The sequence below is a fragment of the Xyrauchen texanus genome, chromosome 31 (assembly GCF_025860055.1).
Source record: "Xyrauchen texanus isolate HMW12.3.18 chromosome 31, RBS_HiC_50CHRs, whole genome shotgun sequence".
Taxonomy (NCBI): Eukaryota; Metazoa; Chordata; class Actinopteri; order Cypriniformes; family Catostomidae; genus Xyrauchen; species Xyrauchen texanus.
Window position 1 is genome coordinate 22,089,638 of NC_068306.1, and position 20,900 is coordinate 22,110,537.

The following is a 20,900-nucleotide window of genomic DNA, read 5'->3' on the forward strand; positions in this document are numbered from 1 at the left end:
CAAACATCACAGAAAAGTCATAAACAATAGTCCGTCAAAATATGTATGGTTGTGGAAACTCTGTACTTACATTTGGGGTTTGTTTAAGCCCTATCCCGCCCTCTGACCAATGGTAATAGTGAACACCACTAATTATAATATCTCTGAAACAGGGCATATGAAACAAATGAGACATGTTTAGTAGAAGAACGAAAAAGCTTTTGAATCAAGATTATATTAACTCAAGGGACATAGCTAGGAACATTCAAATTAAAGACCTACATCGTAATCTGATAGTAAAGCTTGAATATTAAAGTGCTCGGGTTGTGCAATCAGAGGTGGTTTGAAACGTGCTCTCATTGATAGATGTCTGAGTTTTCTCCATGGTCTCTTGCAATAATTGTATTTTTCATGTTCTCTCCCTGTGAGCTGGCACCTCTTGCTTTGGTCCTATCTCTCCTTTTATTTTTCTGTCATGGGGCTGAGGAGAAACATGGCCACTTTGTGTTATTTTCAGATACACTCAAGTTCACACCCAGCAACAAAGTGTCAGTCATCATCTTTGGATTGAGAAAGCGGCTGGTGTAAAAATGAAAAGCATGTTTGTTACACTGGGCTGATTCTCCCATCTGGCTGTAAAGACAGCACACATGTGACTGAAGAAAATCAACCCCAGGGGACACAATCACAATGCATGTATTTGTAGGATTGATATTTTAGTAACAGTTTCACTTTGTATTGTTTTGTGGATTGTGTGGGCTGAGAAAATCATATTTCAGATCAAGGTTTCTTTTTTGACATCTCTTAATGAATACAGTTCTAGCATTGTTTATGTGTACGATTCAGAGAAGCACTTAGCTTTGTATTGGCACAGCCAATGTTTTTTTCATAAGTGGAAGCATAGGATGACTCATGATAATAATGAAACCAAATATCATTTAGCTGAGGGTATATTGTGAGCTTGGTTAATGTGATCTTCTCATGTTTTGAATATTTAAAGGGTTATTACACCCAAATACCTACATTCTGTCATCATTTTCTTACCCTCATGTTGTTCCCAACCCATATGACTTTCTTTTCTCTGTGGAACACAAAAGGAGATGCAATATTCCCTGCATTTTTATATTATCCTAAGCATCTCCTTTTGTGTTCCACAGAAGAAGAAGAAAAGGAATACAGGATTGAAACAACATGGGGGGATTATGGGGAGTTGGCCGATGACAATTTTAATTTCTAGGTGTACTTGTCCCTTTAACGAATACAGTTCTGGCATTGTTTATTTGTAAGATTCATAGAAGCACTTAGCTTTTGCATCGTCAGAGCCAATGTTTTCTAATCGGTGCAAGCTTAGGATGATTCATGATATTAATGAAACAGAATATCGATTAGCTGAGGGTTTCTGGTGAGCTGGCGATGGAGTCTGAGGTTTATGTGATCTGCTCGCGCTTGGAGTATTTAAAGAGGTTGCCGTGTTTACTGAGTTGAAAACCATGCCCCCAGGGTATGCACATCCACTGCTCTTTCTTTGTACCAGTGGGCAGCTTGCTAGTCCTTTCCACCCTGTTAGCATTCAAAGGCTTTTCTTCTGTCTTTTCGACTCTCCCAGGTGGTGTACACCAATAATGAGTTCAGACTGGAGCTCTCCCGTCTGGCTGAATTGCGTAATCCCAAGATCACTCTCCACGGTGACCTGACCTTCCGCTGCGAAGATGTCACTGCTTTAGACCCCATCAGTTTCGACACTCCAGCTGCTTACGTAACCCTGCCGCGCTGGAACGGCAAGAAAACTGGCTCTGTGTCCTTCGACTTTCGTACCACTGAGGCCAACGGACTCCTGCTGTTCAGCCATGGGTATCAGCAGGCGTTGAAAGACCGCAGACCGAGGGTGGACTTCTTCGCGATGGAGCTGCTGGATGGATTCCTCTACATGCTCATGGACATGGGCTCTGGTAGCATCAAGATGAAGGTTGGGAACAAGAAGGTCAATGATGGAGAATGGTGCCACGTGGACTTCCAGAGAGAGGGAAGAACAGGTCAGGATACTGAAAGATCAGCACTATCCAAGATCACACATTATCCTCCAGTTAAACACAGCATTGTTGTGCTGTCACGATGAACACTCAACACATGTTAATTTTTTTGTTTTCTGTTCTTCCATGAGACTGAAGGGGAATTTGGTCTTAACACTTTAATGGTTTGCTCATAGTTTGCACATAAAATAACAATTATGTTATTATTTACTCATTCTAATATCTCTCCAAGCCCATATGACTTTCTTCTATGGATTTTTTTTATTTTTATTTTTTACATTTTCATGTGGCTTTTCACCATATAATGAAATTAAATTGTGACTCCAGGCTGTCACACTCCAAAAAGGACAAAACAACACCATAAAACCACTGAAAAAGAAACTGATACGACTTGTGCACTATATTCCAAGTCTTCTGAAGCCATAGAATCACTCTCTGTGATGGAAGTGATGACCTCAAACATGCGGCAAAAACTACAGCAAATTTTCATTTTGGCACTGACTGTGGGAGTTGGAAGTGAATAACTTAAATTAATACAACTTACATTTCTGTCTATAAATCATACAAAGTGATTTTTATGGCTTCAAATACTTGGAATATAGTGCATGTTCCAAGTTGAATGTTTAGTTTTTTCTTTTTTTTTCTTTTTGGAGCTTTATTCTCTTACATTATATGGCGAAAAGCAGTGTGAAATATATTTTTTAACACTCATACTTTGATGTGCCACAGAAGAAAGAAAGTCATACGGGATTGGAGCAACATTATGGTGAGTAAAGAATGACAGAAGAAACTATTTCTTATATCTGTGCTGGTAAAACACTTCCTCTTTCTGCTAGCTCAGGGTCCATCTAATATGCATACTTCACAAACTGCTAAATTACTTGACTCTATTTCTTTTACCTCTCATTACCTCTCATTACTTTAAGAGCTCAACTCAAATACGCTCTCCACACTTTGAAAGCACCAGCTGCACACATGGGATTTAGCAAAACCGGGAGAAGAGGTTGAAGACTGCAGCAGCACAGCTCAGGAAAAAGGAAGAATAGTGGCTTGTTAATGCCAAATTTACGAAACCACATTTCTTGATTTGTCTTGTGACAGTTTATCTTGTGACAGTATGCTGATTTCACAAGTTATTAAAATGATTGCCTAAAATTAATACCTTCAGTTGATCAGTAGGTATTCATTAAAGTTGTTTTAGTTAGTTAACAATTGAACACAAGTGGCTTTAAGGAACAGTTCACCCCAAAATGAAATTTCTCTCATCATTTACACTTTGACTTACTTTTTAGAAGCATATCTCAGATCTGTTGGTCCTCACAATGGGTACCAAAATTTGGAATCTCCAAAAGCACATTAAGGCAGCATATAAGTAATCCATGCTACTCCAGTGGTTAAATCAACATCTTCAGAAGTGATATAATAGGTGTGAGTGAAAAAAAAAATCAAATTTAAGTCCTTTTTTACTATCAATCTCCACTTTCATATTCTTCCTCTTTTCTTTCTTTTTTTATTGATTCGCATTCTTCGTGCATATTGCCATGTACTGGGGAGGGAGGCAAATCTGTACCCATTCAATTGCATTGTTAGCACCTACAGAGCTGAGATATTCTTCTAAAAATCTTCACTTGTGTTTAGCAGAAGGCAGAAAGTTATACATATCTGTTTTGGAATGAGGGTGAGTTAATGCAGTTTTCATTGTTGGGTGAACTATCCCTTTAAATATTGTGTGGTGAAATCTTTGCACAGAGATTACAATTTCATCTTCATTAAAGTTGTCAGTTTTATTTACTCAAAAGATTTTTTCATTTAATCACCCACCACCAAGACTCTCTGACATTCCGATCCCTAGATATGGCTCTTGTCCCTCTGGTATTTTATTTAACCTATTTTATCATCGGCAGGTCAAAACTGTAAGTCTGATAGCTTTGAAAAGTAGGTACATGAACGTATTTCAATTAATCTTTCCAATTACATGTCTCCAGGCTCCATCTCTGTTAATAGCCGTAGCATGCCTTTCTCCACCAACGAGGGCAGTGAAGTCCTTGATCTGGATGGAGAAATGTACTTGGGGGGTTTGCCCGAGGACAGCGGTGGTCTTCTTCTCCCCCCAGAAGTGTGGACCGCTCCCCTCAGACTGGGCTTTGTGGGTTGTGTGCGTGACCTCTTCGTAGACGGCCGCAGCAAGGACCTGCGGCAGTTGGCGGAGCTTCAGAGCGCTCCAGGTGTTAGCAGCTTCTGCACGAGGGAGACCCACCGAAGGTGCAGCTCCGAGTCCTGCGCCCACGGTGGCCGATGTCGTGAGGGCTGGAACCGGCATGTCTGTGATTGCACTGGAACTGGATATCTGGGCCCCAACTGTGAGATGGGTGAGGAAAGTAGGGCTTATAACAGTAGGGAGGGTGGATTAAACATTGGATTATGTTTGACATAAACAGGAGCAAGACATCAGTGTTTCACTGGTGTACCGTAGTTTAATATTTTACTTCAGCTTCATCAGATACACCACCTACCTGGACTTTCTACTGTGTCGTTTCTGACTATCTCCTGCCCTCTGGTGTCCACTGCTTAGAATAGCAATGTGGCTGCACAGTGTTCACTTAAAACATGTTATTGGTAATGCATGTACACTTGCAACTATATTTTAATAGTACAATACAGTAATATATTAATGAAAAAAAATGGAAATTTCAAAGAATTCAAACATTTCCAGGCCTGGAAAACTCATTGAAATGAATAAAACCTCAGAAGTAAATTGTACATTTCTATAGTTAATATTTACTGTATGTTTCTAGTTTTTTTTTTTTATGTTTTAAAATGTTCATGAGCAGGATATTGCACTTGTGCAGGAATAAAACCTGCTTGTATGCCATGGTGATATCCCATTTGTTAGTGAAACATTCTTTTGAGTCTGTTCTTTTGAATGAATTAGTTGAAGATATTCACAAATTGATTTGAAATCAGAACGATTTATAAAAACATCTGTATCCAGTAATCACAAACAAATGAAAACGAATTGGTCAAAAAGGCAGGTAACCCAGGTTGTACTAGCTATTAAGGGAATTTGTGTGTTGTAATGTTAGCCTTCCTTTTTAGGTATTAATTCAAAACTGAGATATTGTTCTTAATGTAATTTCACAGTGTATACAATTTGCTTAATTTTTGTCATGTTTGTCACATGACTTAATCACATTACATTCAGAAAGTGGCATCCATGTTATGAGCTTTGAAACAAAAAGTTGAATTTAGCATGTATCGTTTGTATCGTTATAATGTTATAATAGTTTACTGTTTGATGAAATAACGAGTCAAAAGCTATATGTTAAAAATAACTGCAGATTTTTTTTAATGGAAGCTGACAACCGATAATGAATTATTAATTTGGAGGCTGATAACTGATATATTTACAGATAAATCTAAATCTGGATATAAATCTATGTTTGTTGTGCCTGATTACAAAAACAAAAGGATCACCTTATAAAGCCATTTCCAGAGCTCTTCAAATTAAATCAAACATATACAATGGATAAATACAGAAAACAAGGAAACTATAAAGACATATCCAAATCTTTCTTTTCCCATAAATATTTACCTAATGTAGTCTAATTTGAACATTTTAAAGAAAGACAATTTACCTATGACCAACTTTCTTTATATATATATATATATATATATATATATATATATATATATATATATATATATATATATCTTATATATATACATCTTCACAATGTCTATTGACTTATGGACTAATGATAATACATTTGGTGAGTGAGCTACTTTTCTAAATACACTTAAAAGGCCACAATAAGGAATGCAAAGAAGTCTCAAACTCACTTTAAACATGGGCAACATGACTTTACATACATAAAAAAACAAAATGCATATGTGGCATGGATAGTGCTTACTTAGATCCAGAATGATCTTCTAAAGCAAAGTCTTCTGAGTGCTGAGTACGAAAGGACGAACCAAAAATCTTAAGAAGAGTTGTGTGTGCCATGAATAGTTTAACAGGAGGGATTAAGTCATAATTCATTATCTTAAATAAACTGGCATAATTTTCTTATCAGACCGATAATTTATAAAATTCACATTTATTGGCAGATACGTTATGGCCGATGATCGTGCATTCCTAGCACATTGCATGTGCAATACAGTATTCTGCTGAGTGTGCTCTGTTGTATATCACACGCTATCTCAAATGTAATAGATTGTAGTAGATATAAAAAAGAGTGTTACATGTATACAAAAAAAGGTTGTGTACTGTTCACTGTACATACCACAGAAATAGTAGAATGGTGTTTATGTTTTACCAAACATAGCTATAGAATCAGTATTAGGCTTTTCTGATTGACTCTGGTCTCTGTATTCTGGTCTCTCAGAGTCTGCAGTGCTGAGTTATGATGGCAGCATGTTTCTAAAGGTCCTGATGCCTCACGCTGTGAACACTGAGGCTGAGGACGTGTCTCTGCGCTTCATGTCTCAGAGGGCTTATGGTCTGCTCATGGCCACCACCTCCAAAGAGTCCGCCGACACCCTGCGCCTGGAGCTGGACGGGGGAAGAGTCAAACTGACCGTCAACCTAGGTAACCTTTGATCCAAGGCACTCATTTAACTGGATCATAGAAAAACAGCCTTGACTGGGCTCCCTCCCAGAACACATTTCACCTTCATTCCTCCATGTTTATCTCTTTCTTGCCTTCTCATCTTTTTTCTCTCTGCCTTTCTCTTTCTGCCTGTCTTTCTCAGTTTCCATTTATCACTTTCCTCTCACCTGTGCAGCCTTCAATGGCTACCGTTTCTGCAGTTTTGAAACAGACAGCCAGAGGGACCGGCTCATTTTTTTTGTCCCCAAAAGAACCCCATGAATTGTTATAATATGCCATACCATACAGAGTATGTGTGCAGTGCAGAGTGGAAATGAAGTGAGGAGCGGAGTTGCTTGATTTTACCTGGAGCAGGAGCGTTTGTTTTGGAAAAGTCAGAGCTTCTGTGTTCTCTCTCGCTCTCCAAAATCACTCCAATCCTACTCCATCACCAGCATAACAAGCTAATGGCCCAAAACACAGTTGCATGCCAGCATGAATTCACTGTGTGTTAAATAATGTTAATAGACTCTTGAAAAACCTGGAAAATTACAGCATTTTACAATAGTGTTATGGAAAATAATACAATCTTTAAAAGACATTGGTATTTTTGTCCATCACTGGTCAATCTAAATTATTCAACAGCCAATAACAATTGAGTATTAGCATTGAAAATTTAAAATTGAGCATAAAGACAAAATACAAATATTTAGGATGAATGCAGGTGTAAGAAGAAATGTGTCGTAGTGGAATTTTGTAAGACATATTAAGAAAACATGAAGTGTTCCTTTAAAGGAAAATTTAAAGGAAAAAATATAGAGGTGGAAAATGTCTCTTTTTCCTTTTCCATTTGAGAAGTCTATTCAAAATATAATGAATCATGAATACCTATTATATATGTATATATATATATATATATATATATATATATATATATATTAGTCAATTAAAACTAAATTTTTAACCACTTCGCAGATTTCACATTAGCAAACTATAGTTTTGGGAAGTCTACTACTTTGTGCCGGATACGAGTAATTTTTCCAACAATTGTTTACAGACAGATTGTTTCACTTTTAATTGGCTTTATCACAATTCCAGTGGGTCAGAAGTTTACATTCACTAAGTTAACTGCCTTATTCCAGAAAATTCCAGAAAATGATGTCAAGCCTTTAGGCAATTAGCCAGTTAGCTTCTGATAGGAGTTGTACTGAATTGGTGGTGTTCCTGTGGAGGTATTTTATGTCCTATCTTCAAACTCTGTGCCTCTTTGCTTGACATCATGGGAAAATGAAAATAAATCAGCCAAGACCTCAGAAAAAATTGTGGACCTCCACAAGTCTGGTTCATCCTTGGGAGCAATTTCCAAAGGCTTGAAGGTACCACGTTCATCTGTACAAACAAAAGTATGCAAGTATAAACACCATTGAACCACGCAGCCATTATACCACTCAGGAAGGAGACACATTCTCTCTCCTAAAGATGAATATAGTTTGATGTGAAAAGTGCAAATCAATCCCAGAACCACAGCAAAGGACCTTGTGAAGATGCTGGAGGAAACAGGTAGACAAGTATCTATATCTACAGTAAAACAAGTCCTATATCAACATAACCTGAAAGGCTGATCAGCAAGGAAGAAGCCACTGCTCCAAACTTCCATAAAAAAGCCAAACTACAGTTTGCAAGTGCACATGGGGACTAAGATTTTACTTTTTGGAGAAATGTCGTCTGGTCTGATGAATCAAAAATGGAACTGTTTGGCCATAATGACCATTGTTATTTTTGGAGGAAAAATGGCTTGCAAGCCAAGAACACCATACCAACTGTAAAGCATTGGGAGGCAGTATCATTTTGTGGGTGTGCTTTGCTGCAGGAGGGACTGTTGCACTTCACAAAATAGATGGCATCATGACAAAGGAAAATTATGTGGATATATTGAAGCAACATCTCAAGACATCAGCCAGGAAGTTAAAGCTTGTTCGCAAATTGGTCTTCCAAATGGACAATGACCCCAAGTATACCTCCAAAGTTGTGGCAAAATGGCTTAAGGACAACAAAGTCAAGGTATTGGTGTTGCCAACTCAAAGCACTGAACTCAACTTCAATATTTATTCTGAGAGTAAAAGAGCCCGCAGCCTATTGTTGCTAAAGTAACGAATGCAACTTCCACACACGTCTGATTGACAGGTAAAACACACGCTCTCTCATTTTTGATAATTTTGTGGTTATTTTTCATTATTTCAGCAGACAGCATGCTTCATACATTCGGATCAACAGCATTAAATTAAAGAGGGTAAATTTCATCATTCAACTGAATTGTGTACAAGCATTTAGACACTTACATTAGCTGCGCTCTGTCCAATCACTGAATAAATGCACATCCTATGATGAGCAGGTTTTTCTGCACATTTACTTGAACCGCTCACACAGTGTCAACTCATGACCCATTTTAGGGGTGGCCCAGAATAGTCAAGACTAGCGGATTTGTGATTTGTATCGATTTCTTATTGATTGCCAACATCAGAAATCACTTAGGTGGCAATAATAATAAATAATAATGAATGAATAACTAAAAATGTTCAGGGCAGCGGGCCAAAACAGTCGCCAGGCCACCGGGATTTCCCCCGTTGCTCTCGATGGCCAGTCCGGGCCTGCCTGGAGTGGAGTTGGAGTGGAGTGATTTCAGAATGCTCAGAGTGGGGAGGGAAAATTGCTGTCCAATTGCTGCTCCAATCAGCTCACATACTCTGCTACCACAGAACTAAATCCTAATGCTTCTAAGTCTGTCACTGTGCTTTCAGCTCAGGCTCCTGCTCTGAGGACAGTCTGTGGCTGTTTGTACAGGAGATTATAGACAGTTCCAGTTCAGCAGAGAGTTGAGCCTGAGCTACTCAGTGTGACAGCGAGACAGGTCCCTGGCTGTCTGTGGTCACTCTTCTGTAGCGGTTGACGGCTTGAGAGTTCACCACAGCCAAGAGTACTTACAACAGTCAATACAACTATTGGGATAAATAAATAAATAATAAATAAATATTAAAGGTGCACTCAGTAAGTTGCCCTTTATTTTGCACTGACTGATATGGCAGTTAATTTAAAAAATATATATAATGATACTAGCGGTGTGGATGCAGCATCACAGAAACGCGATAGTTTCAGTTACTGATGACATTATAAAAATTCACTATTCACAATTTGTCATGATACACTTATTCAGTGAGTGAAAGTTTCAGATAAAAGGATGGTTACCCAGACAAAAAAGAAAAGTATAATTTAGCTGATCACATGATCTCAACGTGACTGCCCTCTTGAGGCAGCCTGACTTTAATATATTTGACAAATTTTATTTGGCTACTGATATGACTAATCCAGGCTGTGAGTTGCAAACACCACATCCAGTGACCTGTATTTTTTACAATAAGTTGTAGATCTTGGCTAATGGTGCAGACTGCCCTTACCGACCACCATACCGGCACAACCCATATCCGGGAGGAAGGCAATGCACAGGTAAAAGCAAGTGTTTTTAAAGTAGTCTGTTTTGACAGAGGTCTAACAAATCAGATCTTGGCATTGCACATTCTCCATCAAGAGTAGGCGGACATACTGTATGTGCTGTGTCTTTTCCTGTGAATATGGGTCGTGTGCCATTGCGGTGGGGGCAGTTCTGACTCCCAGCTCGTCCCCGGATGATGTGCTCAATGCAAAAATTGTTGTTTGTCTGCAGATTGAACCTTGAAGGATGTGTATTTGTTTTTATGTTTCTTTTTGTTTAAATCTCACCATCTCACTCTCTTTCCCACCAGACTGTATCGGGATAGACTGTAACCTTAGTAAGTGATTCTTTTATCTGCACTGGTATTCTCTCTCTCTATCTCTCTCTCTTTCTCATGCACAGCTCCAAATCGTCCAAAGTTTCGTCTGCTCCCTCGTAATCCTGTCTTCCTGCACCTTTAACCCAGATTTTCTTTTGAACACGTTCCCAGTCTGCATCTCTTTTTTTCTTTCTCTCACTATATTTCCCCACCACCCTCCTCTCTCTCGTTCCCTTAATCTCAATCACTTTAGTTCCGCAAAATGCACCAATTTTCTCTGGTGTTTGAAATTAAGCAAAACCATCCCGACAGTTTCCATTTCTAGCACCATATGTTCCTCACTGCTCCTCAAATACTCTAGACTCTTTCATGTCCCCATGGGACTCTGTTACATAAGGAAAATAGCATAATAAATTATATAATGAAGTAGAAGTGTCATCTTTTGCCAAATCAGGCAAGAGGCTGAACAGTGCCTGTATTTGAGCAGTGTTACATCCATACATTTGTGTTGGAAAATGGTGCAATCTTCACTATGTTTCGGTGCAGTGTTTCTAAAGGTAAGTAGAATGACTGAGTGTGAGGAGACAAAAGCATCAAAGGTTTGTGTGTGGGGGTGTGTTTGTTATTTAAAACAAAAAAATATATACAAAATCAGTACAAAAGATCAGTAGTACTCAATTGGTTTCGTGGCTTTTTAGGTAACAACCCACCAGTTGCACACCACTGAACTAGATTACTTTTACTTGAATGGCAACTGTTTTACATCAAAACAAAATCTTGTCGTTTTTACAAAAAAAAAAAAAACTGTCTGCTGTTGTTGCCAGAATAATTATGTAAATTATTATATTTACATAATTATACAATTATGTATAGGTATATTTTATGGTGAAGTACCATCATTTATATTATTAAATGATAAACATATATATATACCTTCTGAAACTGTACATTTCACTTTATAATGTATTATTAATCACCGTTGTAAATACAGATGTGCACATGAAGGCATGAAGTTCATCAGTAGTGGCCCTTCCAGGATCAATGACCAATAAACATGTTGAGACAGCACACAGTGTCACTCACAAAAACACTAAACACCATCAGGGTAACATGTGAAATTAAAATTATGTAACAAACATTAACTAACCTACATCAAATATAATACAGAACATCCCAAAATACATAACTGATATTAAAAATAATAAGAAATATAACTATTCCCATAAAATATAATGAAATGTAATGTGTCATGCAGGGAATTCTGGGAACGCCTGATTAGAGTTTTTTACCGTAATTATAACAAAAATGTACCGTACATCTACTCTCTTGTTAAACATATACATTTTTGCTGTTAATTATAGAGGAAATTCATACTTTTTACATCTAAAAAAAAATATTTTTTACAACATTTTACCGTAAAACTTCATGTACTGTCTTTTGAATATATACAATATTTTATTGTATATTTTACAGTAACTACTCGTTAACCAATGTATGTTTTTTTACTGTAGCATTTTTACAGTCTTTTACCATAAAATTAGGGATATTTTTTACAGTGTATGTGTAAAATGACAGCTTTGTCTTAAGAGTAAATAATAGTTTCTATGAAATGAAAGGATTTATTTTTTTCCCCCCAGTACAAGCCATCGAAATGAGTTGTGTTTGAAACTGTATCTTGGTTTGAGCATGTTTGACTCAATAACCATTTTTACTAAATATCAGTAATTTAATAATGCTTTTTTGTAATGTAACTCAAGTGTTAGTCAAGGAGAAGCATGAAACACATAATTTTTGTCATACATCACATTTTGTATTTTTTGTACATGATTATTTATATATATTTTTGTATTCTGACAGTATTGACCCATACTGAGTGATAAGGGCAAGTAAAAGTACACATTTTGTGAGAAAATGGAAGAAGCAGACAAACATAGTTAATACCTCTGAACATGTAATCATTTCCAAAATAATTTCTTTATACATTATAAACATCCCCCACCGGCCACCCAGCCAAGGTTAGTAGCGTGTTTTGTCCCAGTACTCAAGAATAAGTGAGAGCCTGTAGAGGCATTACATAGCACTGAGGACCAGTGAGCATTATACCAGCCACACATCCTCTGTTCACACCACCAGGTGGCAACAAACACCATCAGTAACAGCATGTGTTCTCGTCACACCCAGTGTCAGACATAAATTCTACTCAGCAAATGATTCAATATCTTTTGAGGACTGAATCTATAAATCATCATATTTTTGGGGATCTGTGTCATAGCCTAGCATAACATCAAATATGTTGTAAATTACAGTAAACTAATTTGATGACACAGATTTTTATGGCATGCATAGTGTTTAGGACCTGAAAAGAAGTTCATCATGCATAATGCTCAGTACAATGAATCTCTGTTTGGTCATATGTGGAAAGGATTTTCATAATGAGTGGAGCATGATCATTTGATATGTTAACCTGTGCAAGTGCTTCACAGTCCCCTCCATGCTCTCAATATTAACTCAATGGATATGTCAAACATATTTAGGCTGATGGAAGTTTTAATGACAGTAAAATGTTAATTGACTTTTAAATAGACAGAAATGCTGGTAGTTAAAGTAAATTATACCCAATTAGGGCCCTCTGCCATCTGTTGGAAGACTTTTTCTCCTGCTCACCATGATGTGCATTTTAAACAGTTTCACACAGAGTTGTCATGAATACGAAGCAGACGAAGATGTTTTGCCAAGTGGAAAAAATACAAATTAAAATAATGGTGTTAAGTTAATCTTCAATTTGCTTGCATTTTTTATTTTGTTCAGTGCTTGAAGCTATTTATCAAAGTTTGCTATTGAAACATCTGCATTATATGAAATATAATTATATGAAGTTTGGGCATCAAGCACTGCACATGGCATAATTTCTATTACTATTATTTACACCTTAACTTAAATATTTACATGCATGCACATATTTGTACACGCTGTATGTGCCAGGTTTTGTTTGTACTGGACTGTAACAGTAATTCTGCTGCATTTGAAAGTCAAAAAGAAAGCAACAAATTATTTATACTCTCAGATATGTCAGATTACTTAAGTAAAACAGGTTGTGAGTGCTGTTTCATGTTAACTTTAATCTGAAATGCTGAGTAATACTAGGCCAAGCTTGAAGCGGCATGTGCTGGATTTTAAAGCAGGGATGGGCAACGGTTTAGATTTAATTAACAGGCTGCCAGAAGGTGTAGGACGAATACTCCCCCGCTCTCTGCCTCCTGCTCACTTATTCTGTTTTGTTGTTTTTTTAGATTTGGAAGAGCCAATTAGAGAGATGATTTGACACAGAGACACACCAATGTAAAGAAAGTCTCATATACCTAGTCGTAAAGAATTTAAAGAGAAATTCACCCAAAAATGAAAATTCTCTCATCATTTACTCACCCTCATGCCATCCCAGATGTGTATATCTTTCTTTATTCTGCTGAACATTTGAGATTTTTTAATAATAATTCAGCTCTGTATGTCCATACAATGCAAGTGAATGGGTGCCAAAATCTTGAAGTTCCAAAAAGCACATGAAGGCATCATAAAAGTAATCCATACAATTTCAGTGGATTAATTAATGTCTTCTGAAGCGACTAATTTTGGTGAGAACAGACCAAAATTGAACTCCTTTTTCACCATACATCTTGCCATTGCAGTCTCTAGGCACGATCATGATTTCAAGCTCAATTACAGTACACTTTCTAGTAGGGTTGGAGTGGTATACCGGTTTCACGGTATACCACGGTTTGAAAATTGACGGTTATCATACCATGTACATTTGCTTATCTACGGTATTGAGAAAAAAATGCAACTGGACGGAGAATCTCACATGTGCGTGTGCATCTCCTTTCCTCCTTGCGTGCCTGTCAGACTCGTCAACTTGCGACACACACACACTCATGCAGCGGAGAAAATGTCAGAGAGAAGCGAGTTGAGGGGGTCTGACATGAGTGTGTGTGTGTGTGTTTAAGCAGTATTTCTCAACTGGTCTATTCGGACTGGGTCACGGACAGCAGGGAAAGAACAATGCTACGGTTCTCCCATTGAAGATATTTCGGCGGCCGCCCAAGTGATGTACTATTTAGGACTGCCGAGGCAGATTTAATGATAATCTCACAAACAGCTATAGCAGACATGGGCAATTTACGGCCTGCAGGTCAGGCCCTCCACATGGTTTAATGTGGCCCGCAGCTCATTTATCGTAAAAGCGTTTTTTTTTTTCATTGGATATTTCAGTTAACTTGCATTGGGACGTCACGCGTCTCCACAAGCGTTTAACATGACGAAACACCCCCAGTTTGAGATTTATACTTGCGCAAATTGGAAATATTCTGCCTAATGTTATACTTATTTTGTGCAATCTGGCAACCATACACGTCTCACTTTCTCCTTTGAACAAATTTAGCGATCTGTAGTGCAATATTCTGCTCAAGGAAAAGTGTTATATGGCTACTCTGTGTCCATTCTTGAGGCTGCTTGTGATGTTTGGTGCAACTAATTTTGCAGGTAAACCTTCTCAGTGATTAAATTAAATATAAAAGTAGATATTTTATATTCTTTTAGGGGTAATCATTGACATGCGAGCAAAAGCAAGCCAGAGACAAATATGTATATGTAGTTTGTATTTGTGCAATTTAGAAATGTTAAAGTCCCTTCGCACATGTATGTTAATCTAACTCTTGCAATAATCATTTATCATATTCATGCAGTTGTGTTATTCAGTTGTGTGCTGAAACCATCAAGGAGACCCGCATCATGTCACTTTTAGCATGTAAACAGGTAAAGTTTTAGCAAAAAAACATGTAAACTCTCCCGCTTTGCGACAAACATGAAACGTTCTATAAATTATTTATCTAATTTTTATTATTATTATAACAGACCCCTAATGTAGAGATTGTTAAATTCAATAATAAATTAACAGGGAAGTAGAGATGGTAAAATAAATGTATAAGCTCAGCCTTTATTCAGTTTTTTAATGCCTGATAGAAAAGTATCTACCTTTGTAGAGCAATACAGAATACAATTGCAGAATAGTCCCATTAGTCACAGATACACTTCAGAAAATTGAGAACACAACTATTTCTGGGCTTAAAAGTTACAAAAACCAAATCAGTGCAGAACATTGTATCTCAAAAGTAATACAATGTGGCCTCCTATTCATTACTTAATGCCCGATGTGGCCCCTTTACCAAAATAGTTAAAAATATTAATAATTACACACCATCACCATTACAAATTTGTTTCAGGATTTTACACGAGTAAAAGTAAAAGTTATATTTTGATAAAATGTTATAGTTTCATATGAAATAATCTAAAGGTAGAATCTATTAGACCTCATTTTATATCAACAGTGGCAGATGTAGTTAAAGTTTCAAGATGTGTTTCAACTAGTATTTATTTTTCATAAATACATTAATTTATTATTATTATTACTATTATTTAAGAATAGCACACTGACCTAACCATGGTAATGAGGAGCCTTTCCATCTGTGTAATATGTGTATGAATATGTAATATTAGGTAACAAATGGGATAATAATGGGCTCATATAAGTAAATGGGCTCGTCAATTTTTAAAAGGGGGAGAGACAACTTCCTGTAGATTTTGTTGTTGACATCAACAACAAAAATAATGTCACATGATGCATGTCCTTGTACTGGAAAACCATGAACAAAACTATGCAACATAAAAGGAAATGCAACCCAGGATACATTAAATACAGGTTATGTTTAATATATGGCAGGTCGACACAATGTCCAATGTAAAATCTGTCCTGAAGCAAAACCAGTTGAGAAGCACTGAGTTAAAGGTACAGACAGGAGCTGACTACAGTATATATTAACTGTTAATAATCATAGGATATTAATTCAAAAGCTCACACAGCTGATGTTATTTTTCATTTAGTAATTCATTTAACATGTAAACTGACATGCTATAGTTATATAACATGTTATAGTTACATTTTTATCATGTTTATAATTCAATTTATTATTATAATTCAGTTTAGCTGTCTTATTTTTTCTATTTATTTTATTTTCAAAAGGGAGACTTTTTTTACACATATTTCAATAAAATAAATGGTTTCAAGTTTCAATTATAATAAAGTTTTTGCTAAAAAATAAATAGATGAATAAAATAACCCTTCTGTTTTCACTAATAATAGTAATTGTTTAATACCGTATACCGTGATACCGTGAAACTGTGATATTTTCTGAGGCGGTTATCATACTGTGAAAATCTCATACCGTTGCAACCCTACTTCCTAGTCCTTTATGCATGCGCAAAGAACTAAAAGGTGCTAGGAAGTATAATGGAGCTTGACATAATTATTGCCAAAGAGCCTGCTGATGTCACTTTATAGTGAACAAATTGTTATTTTTTGGTTTGTTCTCATCCAAGACCAATTGGATCACTTCAGAAGACATTTATTTAACTACTGGAGCCTTATGGATAACTTTTATGCTGCCTTTATAAACTTTATTTAGCTTCAAAGTTTTGGTCAACATTCACTTGCTTTGGATGGACCTATAAACAATATTACAATATGATACTAAAAATCTGTGTTTGTGTTCTGCAGAAGAAAGAAAGATGGGATGGCATGAGGGTGAGAATTCTCACTGAACTATCCCTTTGATGCAGTGTGACATAACAACAGTTCAGCACTGTAAAATTTTACAGATTTGTCTCCATTAATATGAAATAAATTAACATTTATTATCCAAAACCTTGGAATGCTCTGTTTATTGCAAGTGTTTTGTTTGTTTGTTTGTTTGAAAACCAAGTAATCAAAACCAACAAAATTAAAAGGACCATAATTGAATGGACATATTGAAAATAAAAATAGTCATAATAAATTATTGCAAAATACTAAACTATTAAAACTCTGGAACAGGCAGTATATCTAAATGCTGGATGTGGTCAGAAGGCTGAATGACTGCAGTAGACCCCAGTAATACAAAACCCCCACAAATAGGCTGACGTTCCCTTGAGAGCCTGCTGACTCCAGCAGAGCCAATTAGGTTAGCAACAGCACAGTCAGAGGGGCTTTGAACCGCCATGTCAGGCAGTAGCCACTCTGCACGATGAAGGGAGAGGCAGCTGCCTTGGCCTGACCCATTTTTCCTCGCACACCCCAGGCACTTTTGAGCACGCTCCAAAAGAGACTCCAGTGGCCTGGCAGCAGGCTGATCTTAACACAGTGACTTCAGCATAATATCGGTGAATGTTCACAGCGTGTGATAGGTTTTGTGTCAGCATTAATACACTTGATGTCTGTGAAGGATTTGCTGTTGTATGTGTACTGCCACTTTAAACATGTGTACAGAGGCACAGTGTGGTTCTGCTACTCTTGAGCCTATAAGATGATTATGCACATACCCAGGGCCAATTCAATTTCCATCCAGTTCAGTTTAAGTATAATGTTTTTGTCTCACGTTACACACAAGTGCTCAGTCATAACCAATAACTTTCTGTTATAATGAGCAGAGCTGCTATAGAAGTGGCTTACATTGTTTGCCTGACAGTATGTGCTCATTGAAACTGTGTTTTAAGACACTGACTCAATGAGGTTTGTATCTGGAAGGGACTCATGTTTAAAGAAGGAAACAAGAGAGATTCAGCATTTAAAAAGTAATTTATCTGTGTTTTTTATAGTTTAGACAACATCATCATAGCTATGCTGTCTGCTATAACTGAAAAATCGCATTAAAAGTAACCAATAACCATCACAGACTATCTGTGATGTCATATTGTTTTAGTTTAGGCATGACTTAACTAATTCCATAGAAGAAGAAAAAACAAGAACTTCAAAGGGTCAGTTCACCTTGATAACAAATTTGATAACAAATTCTGTTATCATTTACTCACCCTCATGTTGTTCCATACCAGTACTTCAATGAAAACAGATGTAATGAAAGTGAATGATTACTGAGACTAATATACTCCATTCAGTCGCTCCAGGATTTAGCTATTTTCTTTCAAATTCAACCAATCTCCGCATTATTTGCTCTAGCTTGCAATTTCTTTAAGTTCTGCACATTTTTCCCAATAAAACCTAAATCTGAGGAAATCTCATCGCTTTCCTTTATGTTTGATAGCAGCAAAACTAATTCTTGAAAAGCCTGAAGCAGTTGCAACATATCCAAATGTACAGCTGCCATTGTATCATCTCCATAAAAACAGTCTAAGCGTCTCAGTCTCATCTCCTCCACCTTATGCGTTGTGTATCAAAATCCTTTTCTACACTTTCGCCTTACTGCAGACAGCACACAAACATCACAGCTAGCATTTAATCTTCACCCTGAGTGCTGCGAATAAGACACAAAACCCAGGTTTATGCAAAGAATCCCTAACATTCACTTAAAATAACATTAGTTGTCTAATAAAATGTGATTAGAATTTGAAGTGCTGTTAATACAGTATGCTACAAATTGAAAATGGCAACTTATGCTGAAAATAAATCTATTTTTCTGATATAAAAGGGTCACATATATACATATATGTAACTTATATATAAAAAATGGCCATTTTCATTTGTAACATATTTTTTAAACACTTGTGGAGTTTATATTTGTGCATAAATGACTAAATATATAAACTGTATTTGTTCGTATATGGCCATATATCAGATTTCAATCAGACAATGTATTAAATGCAATAGGCTTTATAATTGAATTATCATTTGTGATTTAAGCTTACAGATTTATTGGGCGTCTGTTTTAAACTTAGATTTTTATGTTTTCTGTCATTGTATTAAAAATAATTAAGACTCTTCCAATTCCCACAGGTTTCTCCTAAATATATGTAATTTTTGTGTGGTATATTTTTATGTATTTATTTATTTATTATTTGCTTGCTAACTGCATATTCAGTTACTGTGAAACTAAAACATTTACAGGTAATTTAAGTTACAATGTAATTACACACTTCTATATTTGTGTTAATGATTATTTGTGAGTTTTCACTGCAAAACAACCCATAAAAATGCTGCAAATTGCATCGAAAAATTTGAGAAAAGCTGCAGCAAATTCAATAATTTTGGGCCTCAAAAATCAGGAAAAGTGCCTCAAAATCTTGGTGGGACTGTCCTTTTATGTTCCATGAAACCAATCACAGCACAGTGCTATTATACTAAATATCAGCACTCGTGGAATGCTGTTCGTCCAATCATATTAGAGAACTGTAACAGTTATTATCTCAAAATAATCCCCAACAGGGTGGTCTTAGAACGCCCATAAGGAGTTTATTTTGAGATAATGACCAGCTGACTGTAGATTATTCTGCTTATTATACTGCTACTTCCCAAATGAATAATTAAATTGACATGAAATAATGATTTGCATTCCACTTATTCAATAATCTGAAGCTTTTATCTAAAGCGACTTACAAAATGAGAAAAGATACAACATAAGCGATTCATCTTAAGGAGACAGTAAAATTAAAAGTGCTGCATTAAAAAGTTTCAATTGCATCAGAAAAGTGCGAGTCAAGACAGAGATTAGAGTACAGCAATTATTATTATTATTTTTTGTATGAGTGTATGGTCAAGACTTTAGCCATTTTTTGAAGACAGAGAGGGAGTCTGCTTCTCGGACGGAGTCTGAAAGGTTGTTCCACCAAAAGTCTGGGAAGACTTTTTCCATACTGGTAAGACATCCAGGGAGATTTTAGTTGAAATGACATGGTTATGTGAGAAGAAATGTGAGACTGCAGAGTCTCCAGAAACAGCCTAATTCAAGCTCCGGTTGCATCAAGGTCAGGTTGCATCTGGTAGTCCTCTAAGGTGTTTATATTGCAATAATGAAATTCTGACTGCGCATTATCCTGCTTATTTCATGACTATTGCCATAGAAATTAATAAATGGACATGCAATATGGATTTGAATTCAAATTAATTTATTAGCTTACTGAGATCGCAGAGTGTAATGAGAAGTTGGAAAGATGACTCGTAATGCCCGCATAACTGTTGAAATATCAATTTATGCTTGGATGTGCGGTTATTCAGAAATATCAGACTACTGGAGGCGTGATTGACCAATGAGAATCGAGTATTCCAGAGAGGCGTGTAATAATTTAGTATATCTGTGTTTACAATTATTTATGAGAACATACAGCTAATTATAAAATTATTATTATAAAGTAAATACTTTTATAATACATTATATATAACCTAAACAGGCTTCCTGGAATGTCTTACCAGAAAGGCATATGTATTTGTGAAGATACAAGGTTTATTTTGGCATGTATGTTTTTTTGTGGGTTTGTGATTGTGTGCATAGTGAGTTTAAATATGCATACTCATGAATGTCTGAACACAGTATGCATGGGTGTATTATTGTAAAAGATTTATGAGTGTGTAGATTGTTTCTGTCAGTTTCTGTATTTGTATGTGTGTGAGGCAGAGCAACAGGCATGTGAGGTAGAGTGTGCTATATTGATGAGACAGGACGCTTGCAGCAGTGTGTGACTTC

The 20,900-nt window shown here is 36.5% G+C and overlaps 1 protein-coding gene across 1 annotated transcript in view; it reads left to right on the top strand.

Annotated features, from left to right (window-relative positions):
• Positions 1-20,900, top strand: part of LOC127624709 (neurexin-1-like) — a 526,269-nt gene that overhangs the window by 227,994 nt on the left and 277,375 nt on the right. The window contains exons 10-13 of the mRNA XM_052099555.1: positions 1,586-2,012; positions 3,995-4,378; positions 6,395-6,598; positions 10,396-10,422. Coding sequence (XP_051955515.1) covers positions 1,586-2,012; positions 3,995-4,378; positions 6,395-6,598; positions 10,396-10,422 — 1,042 coding nt within the window. The remainder of the gene's footprint in view (positions 1-1,585; positions 2,013-3,994; positions 4,379-6,394; positions 6,599-10,395; positions 10,423-20,900) is intronic.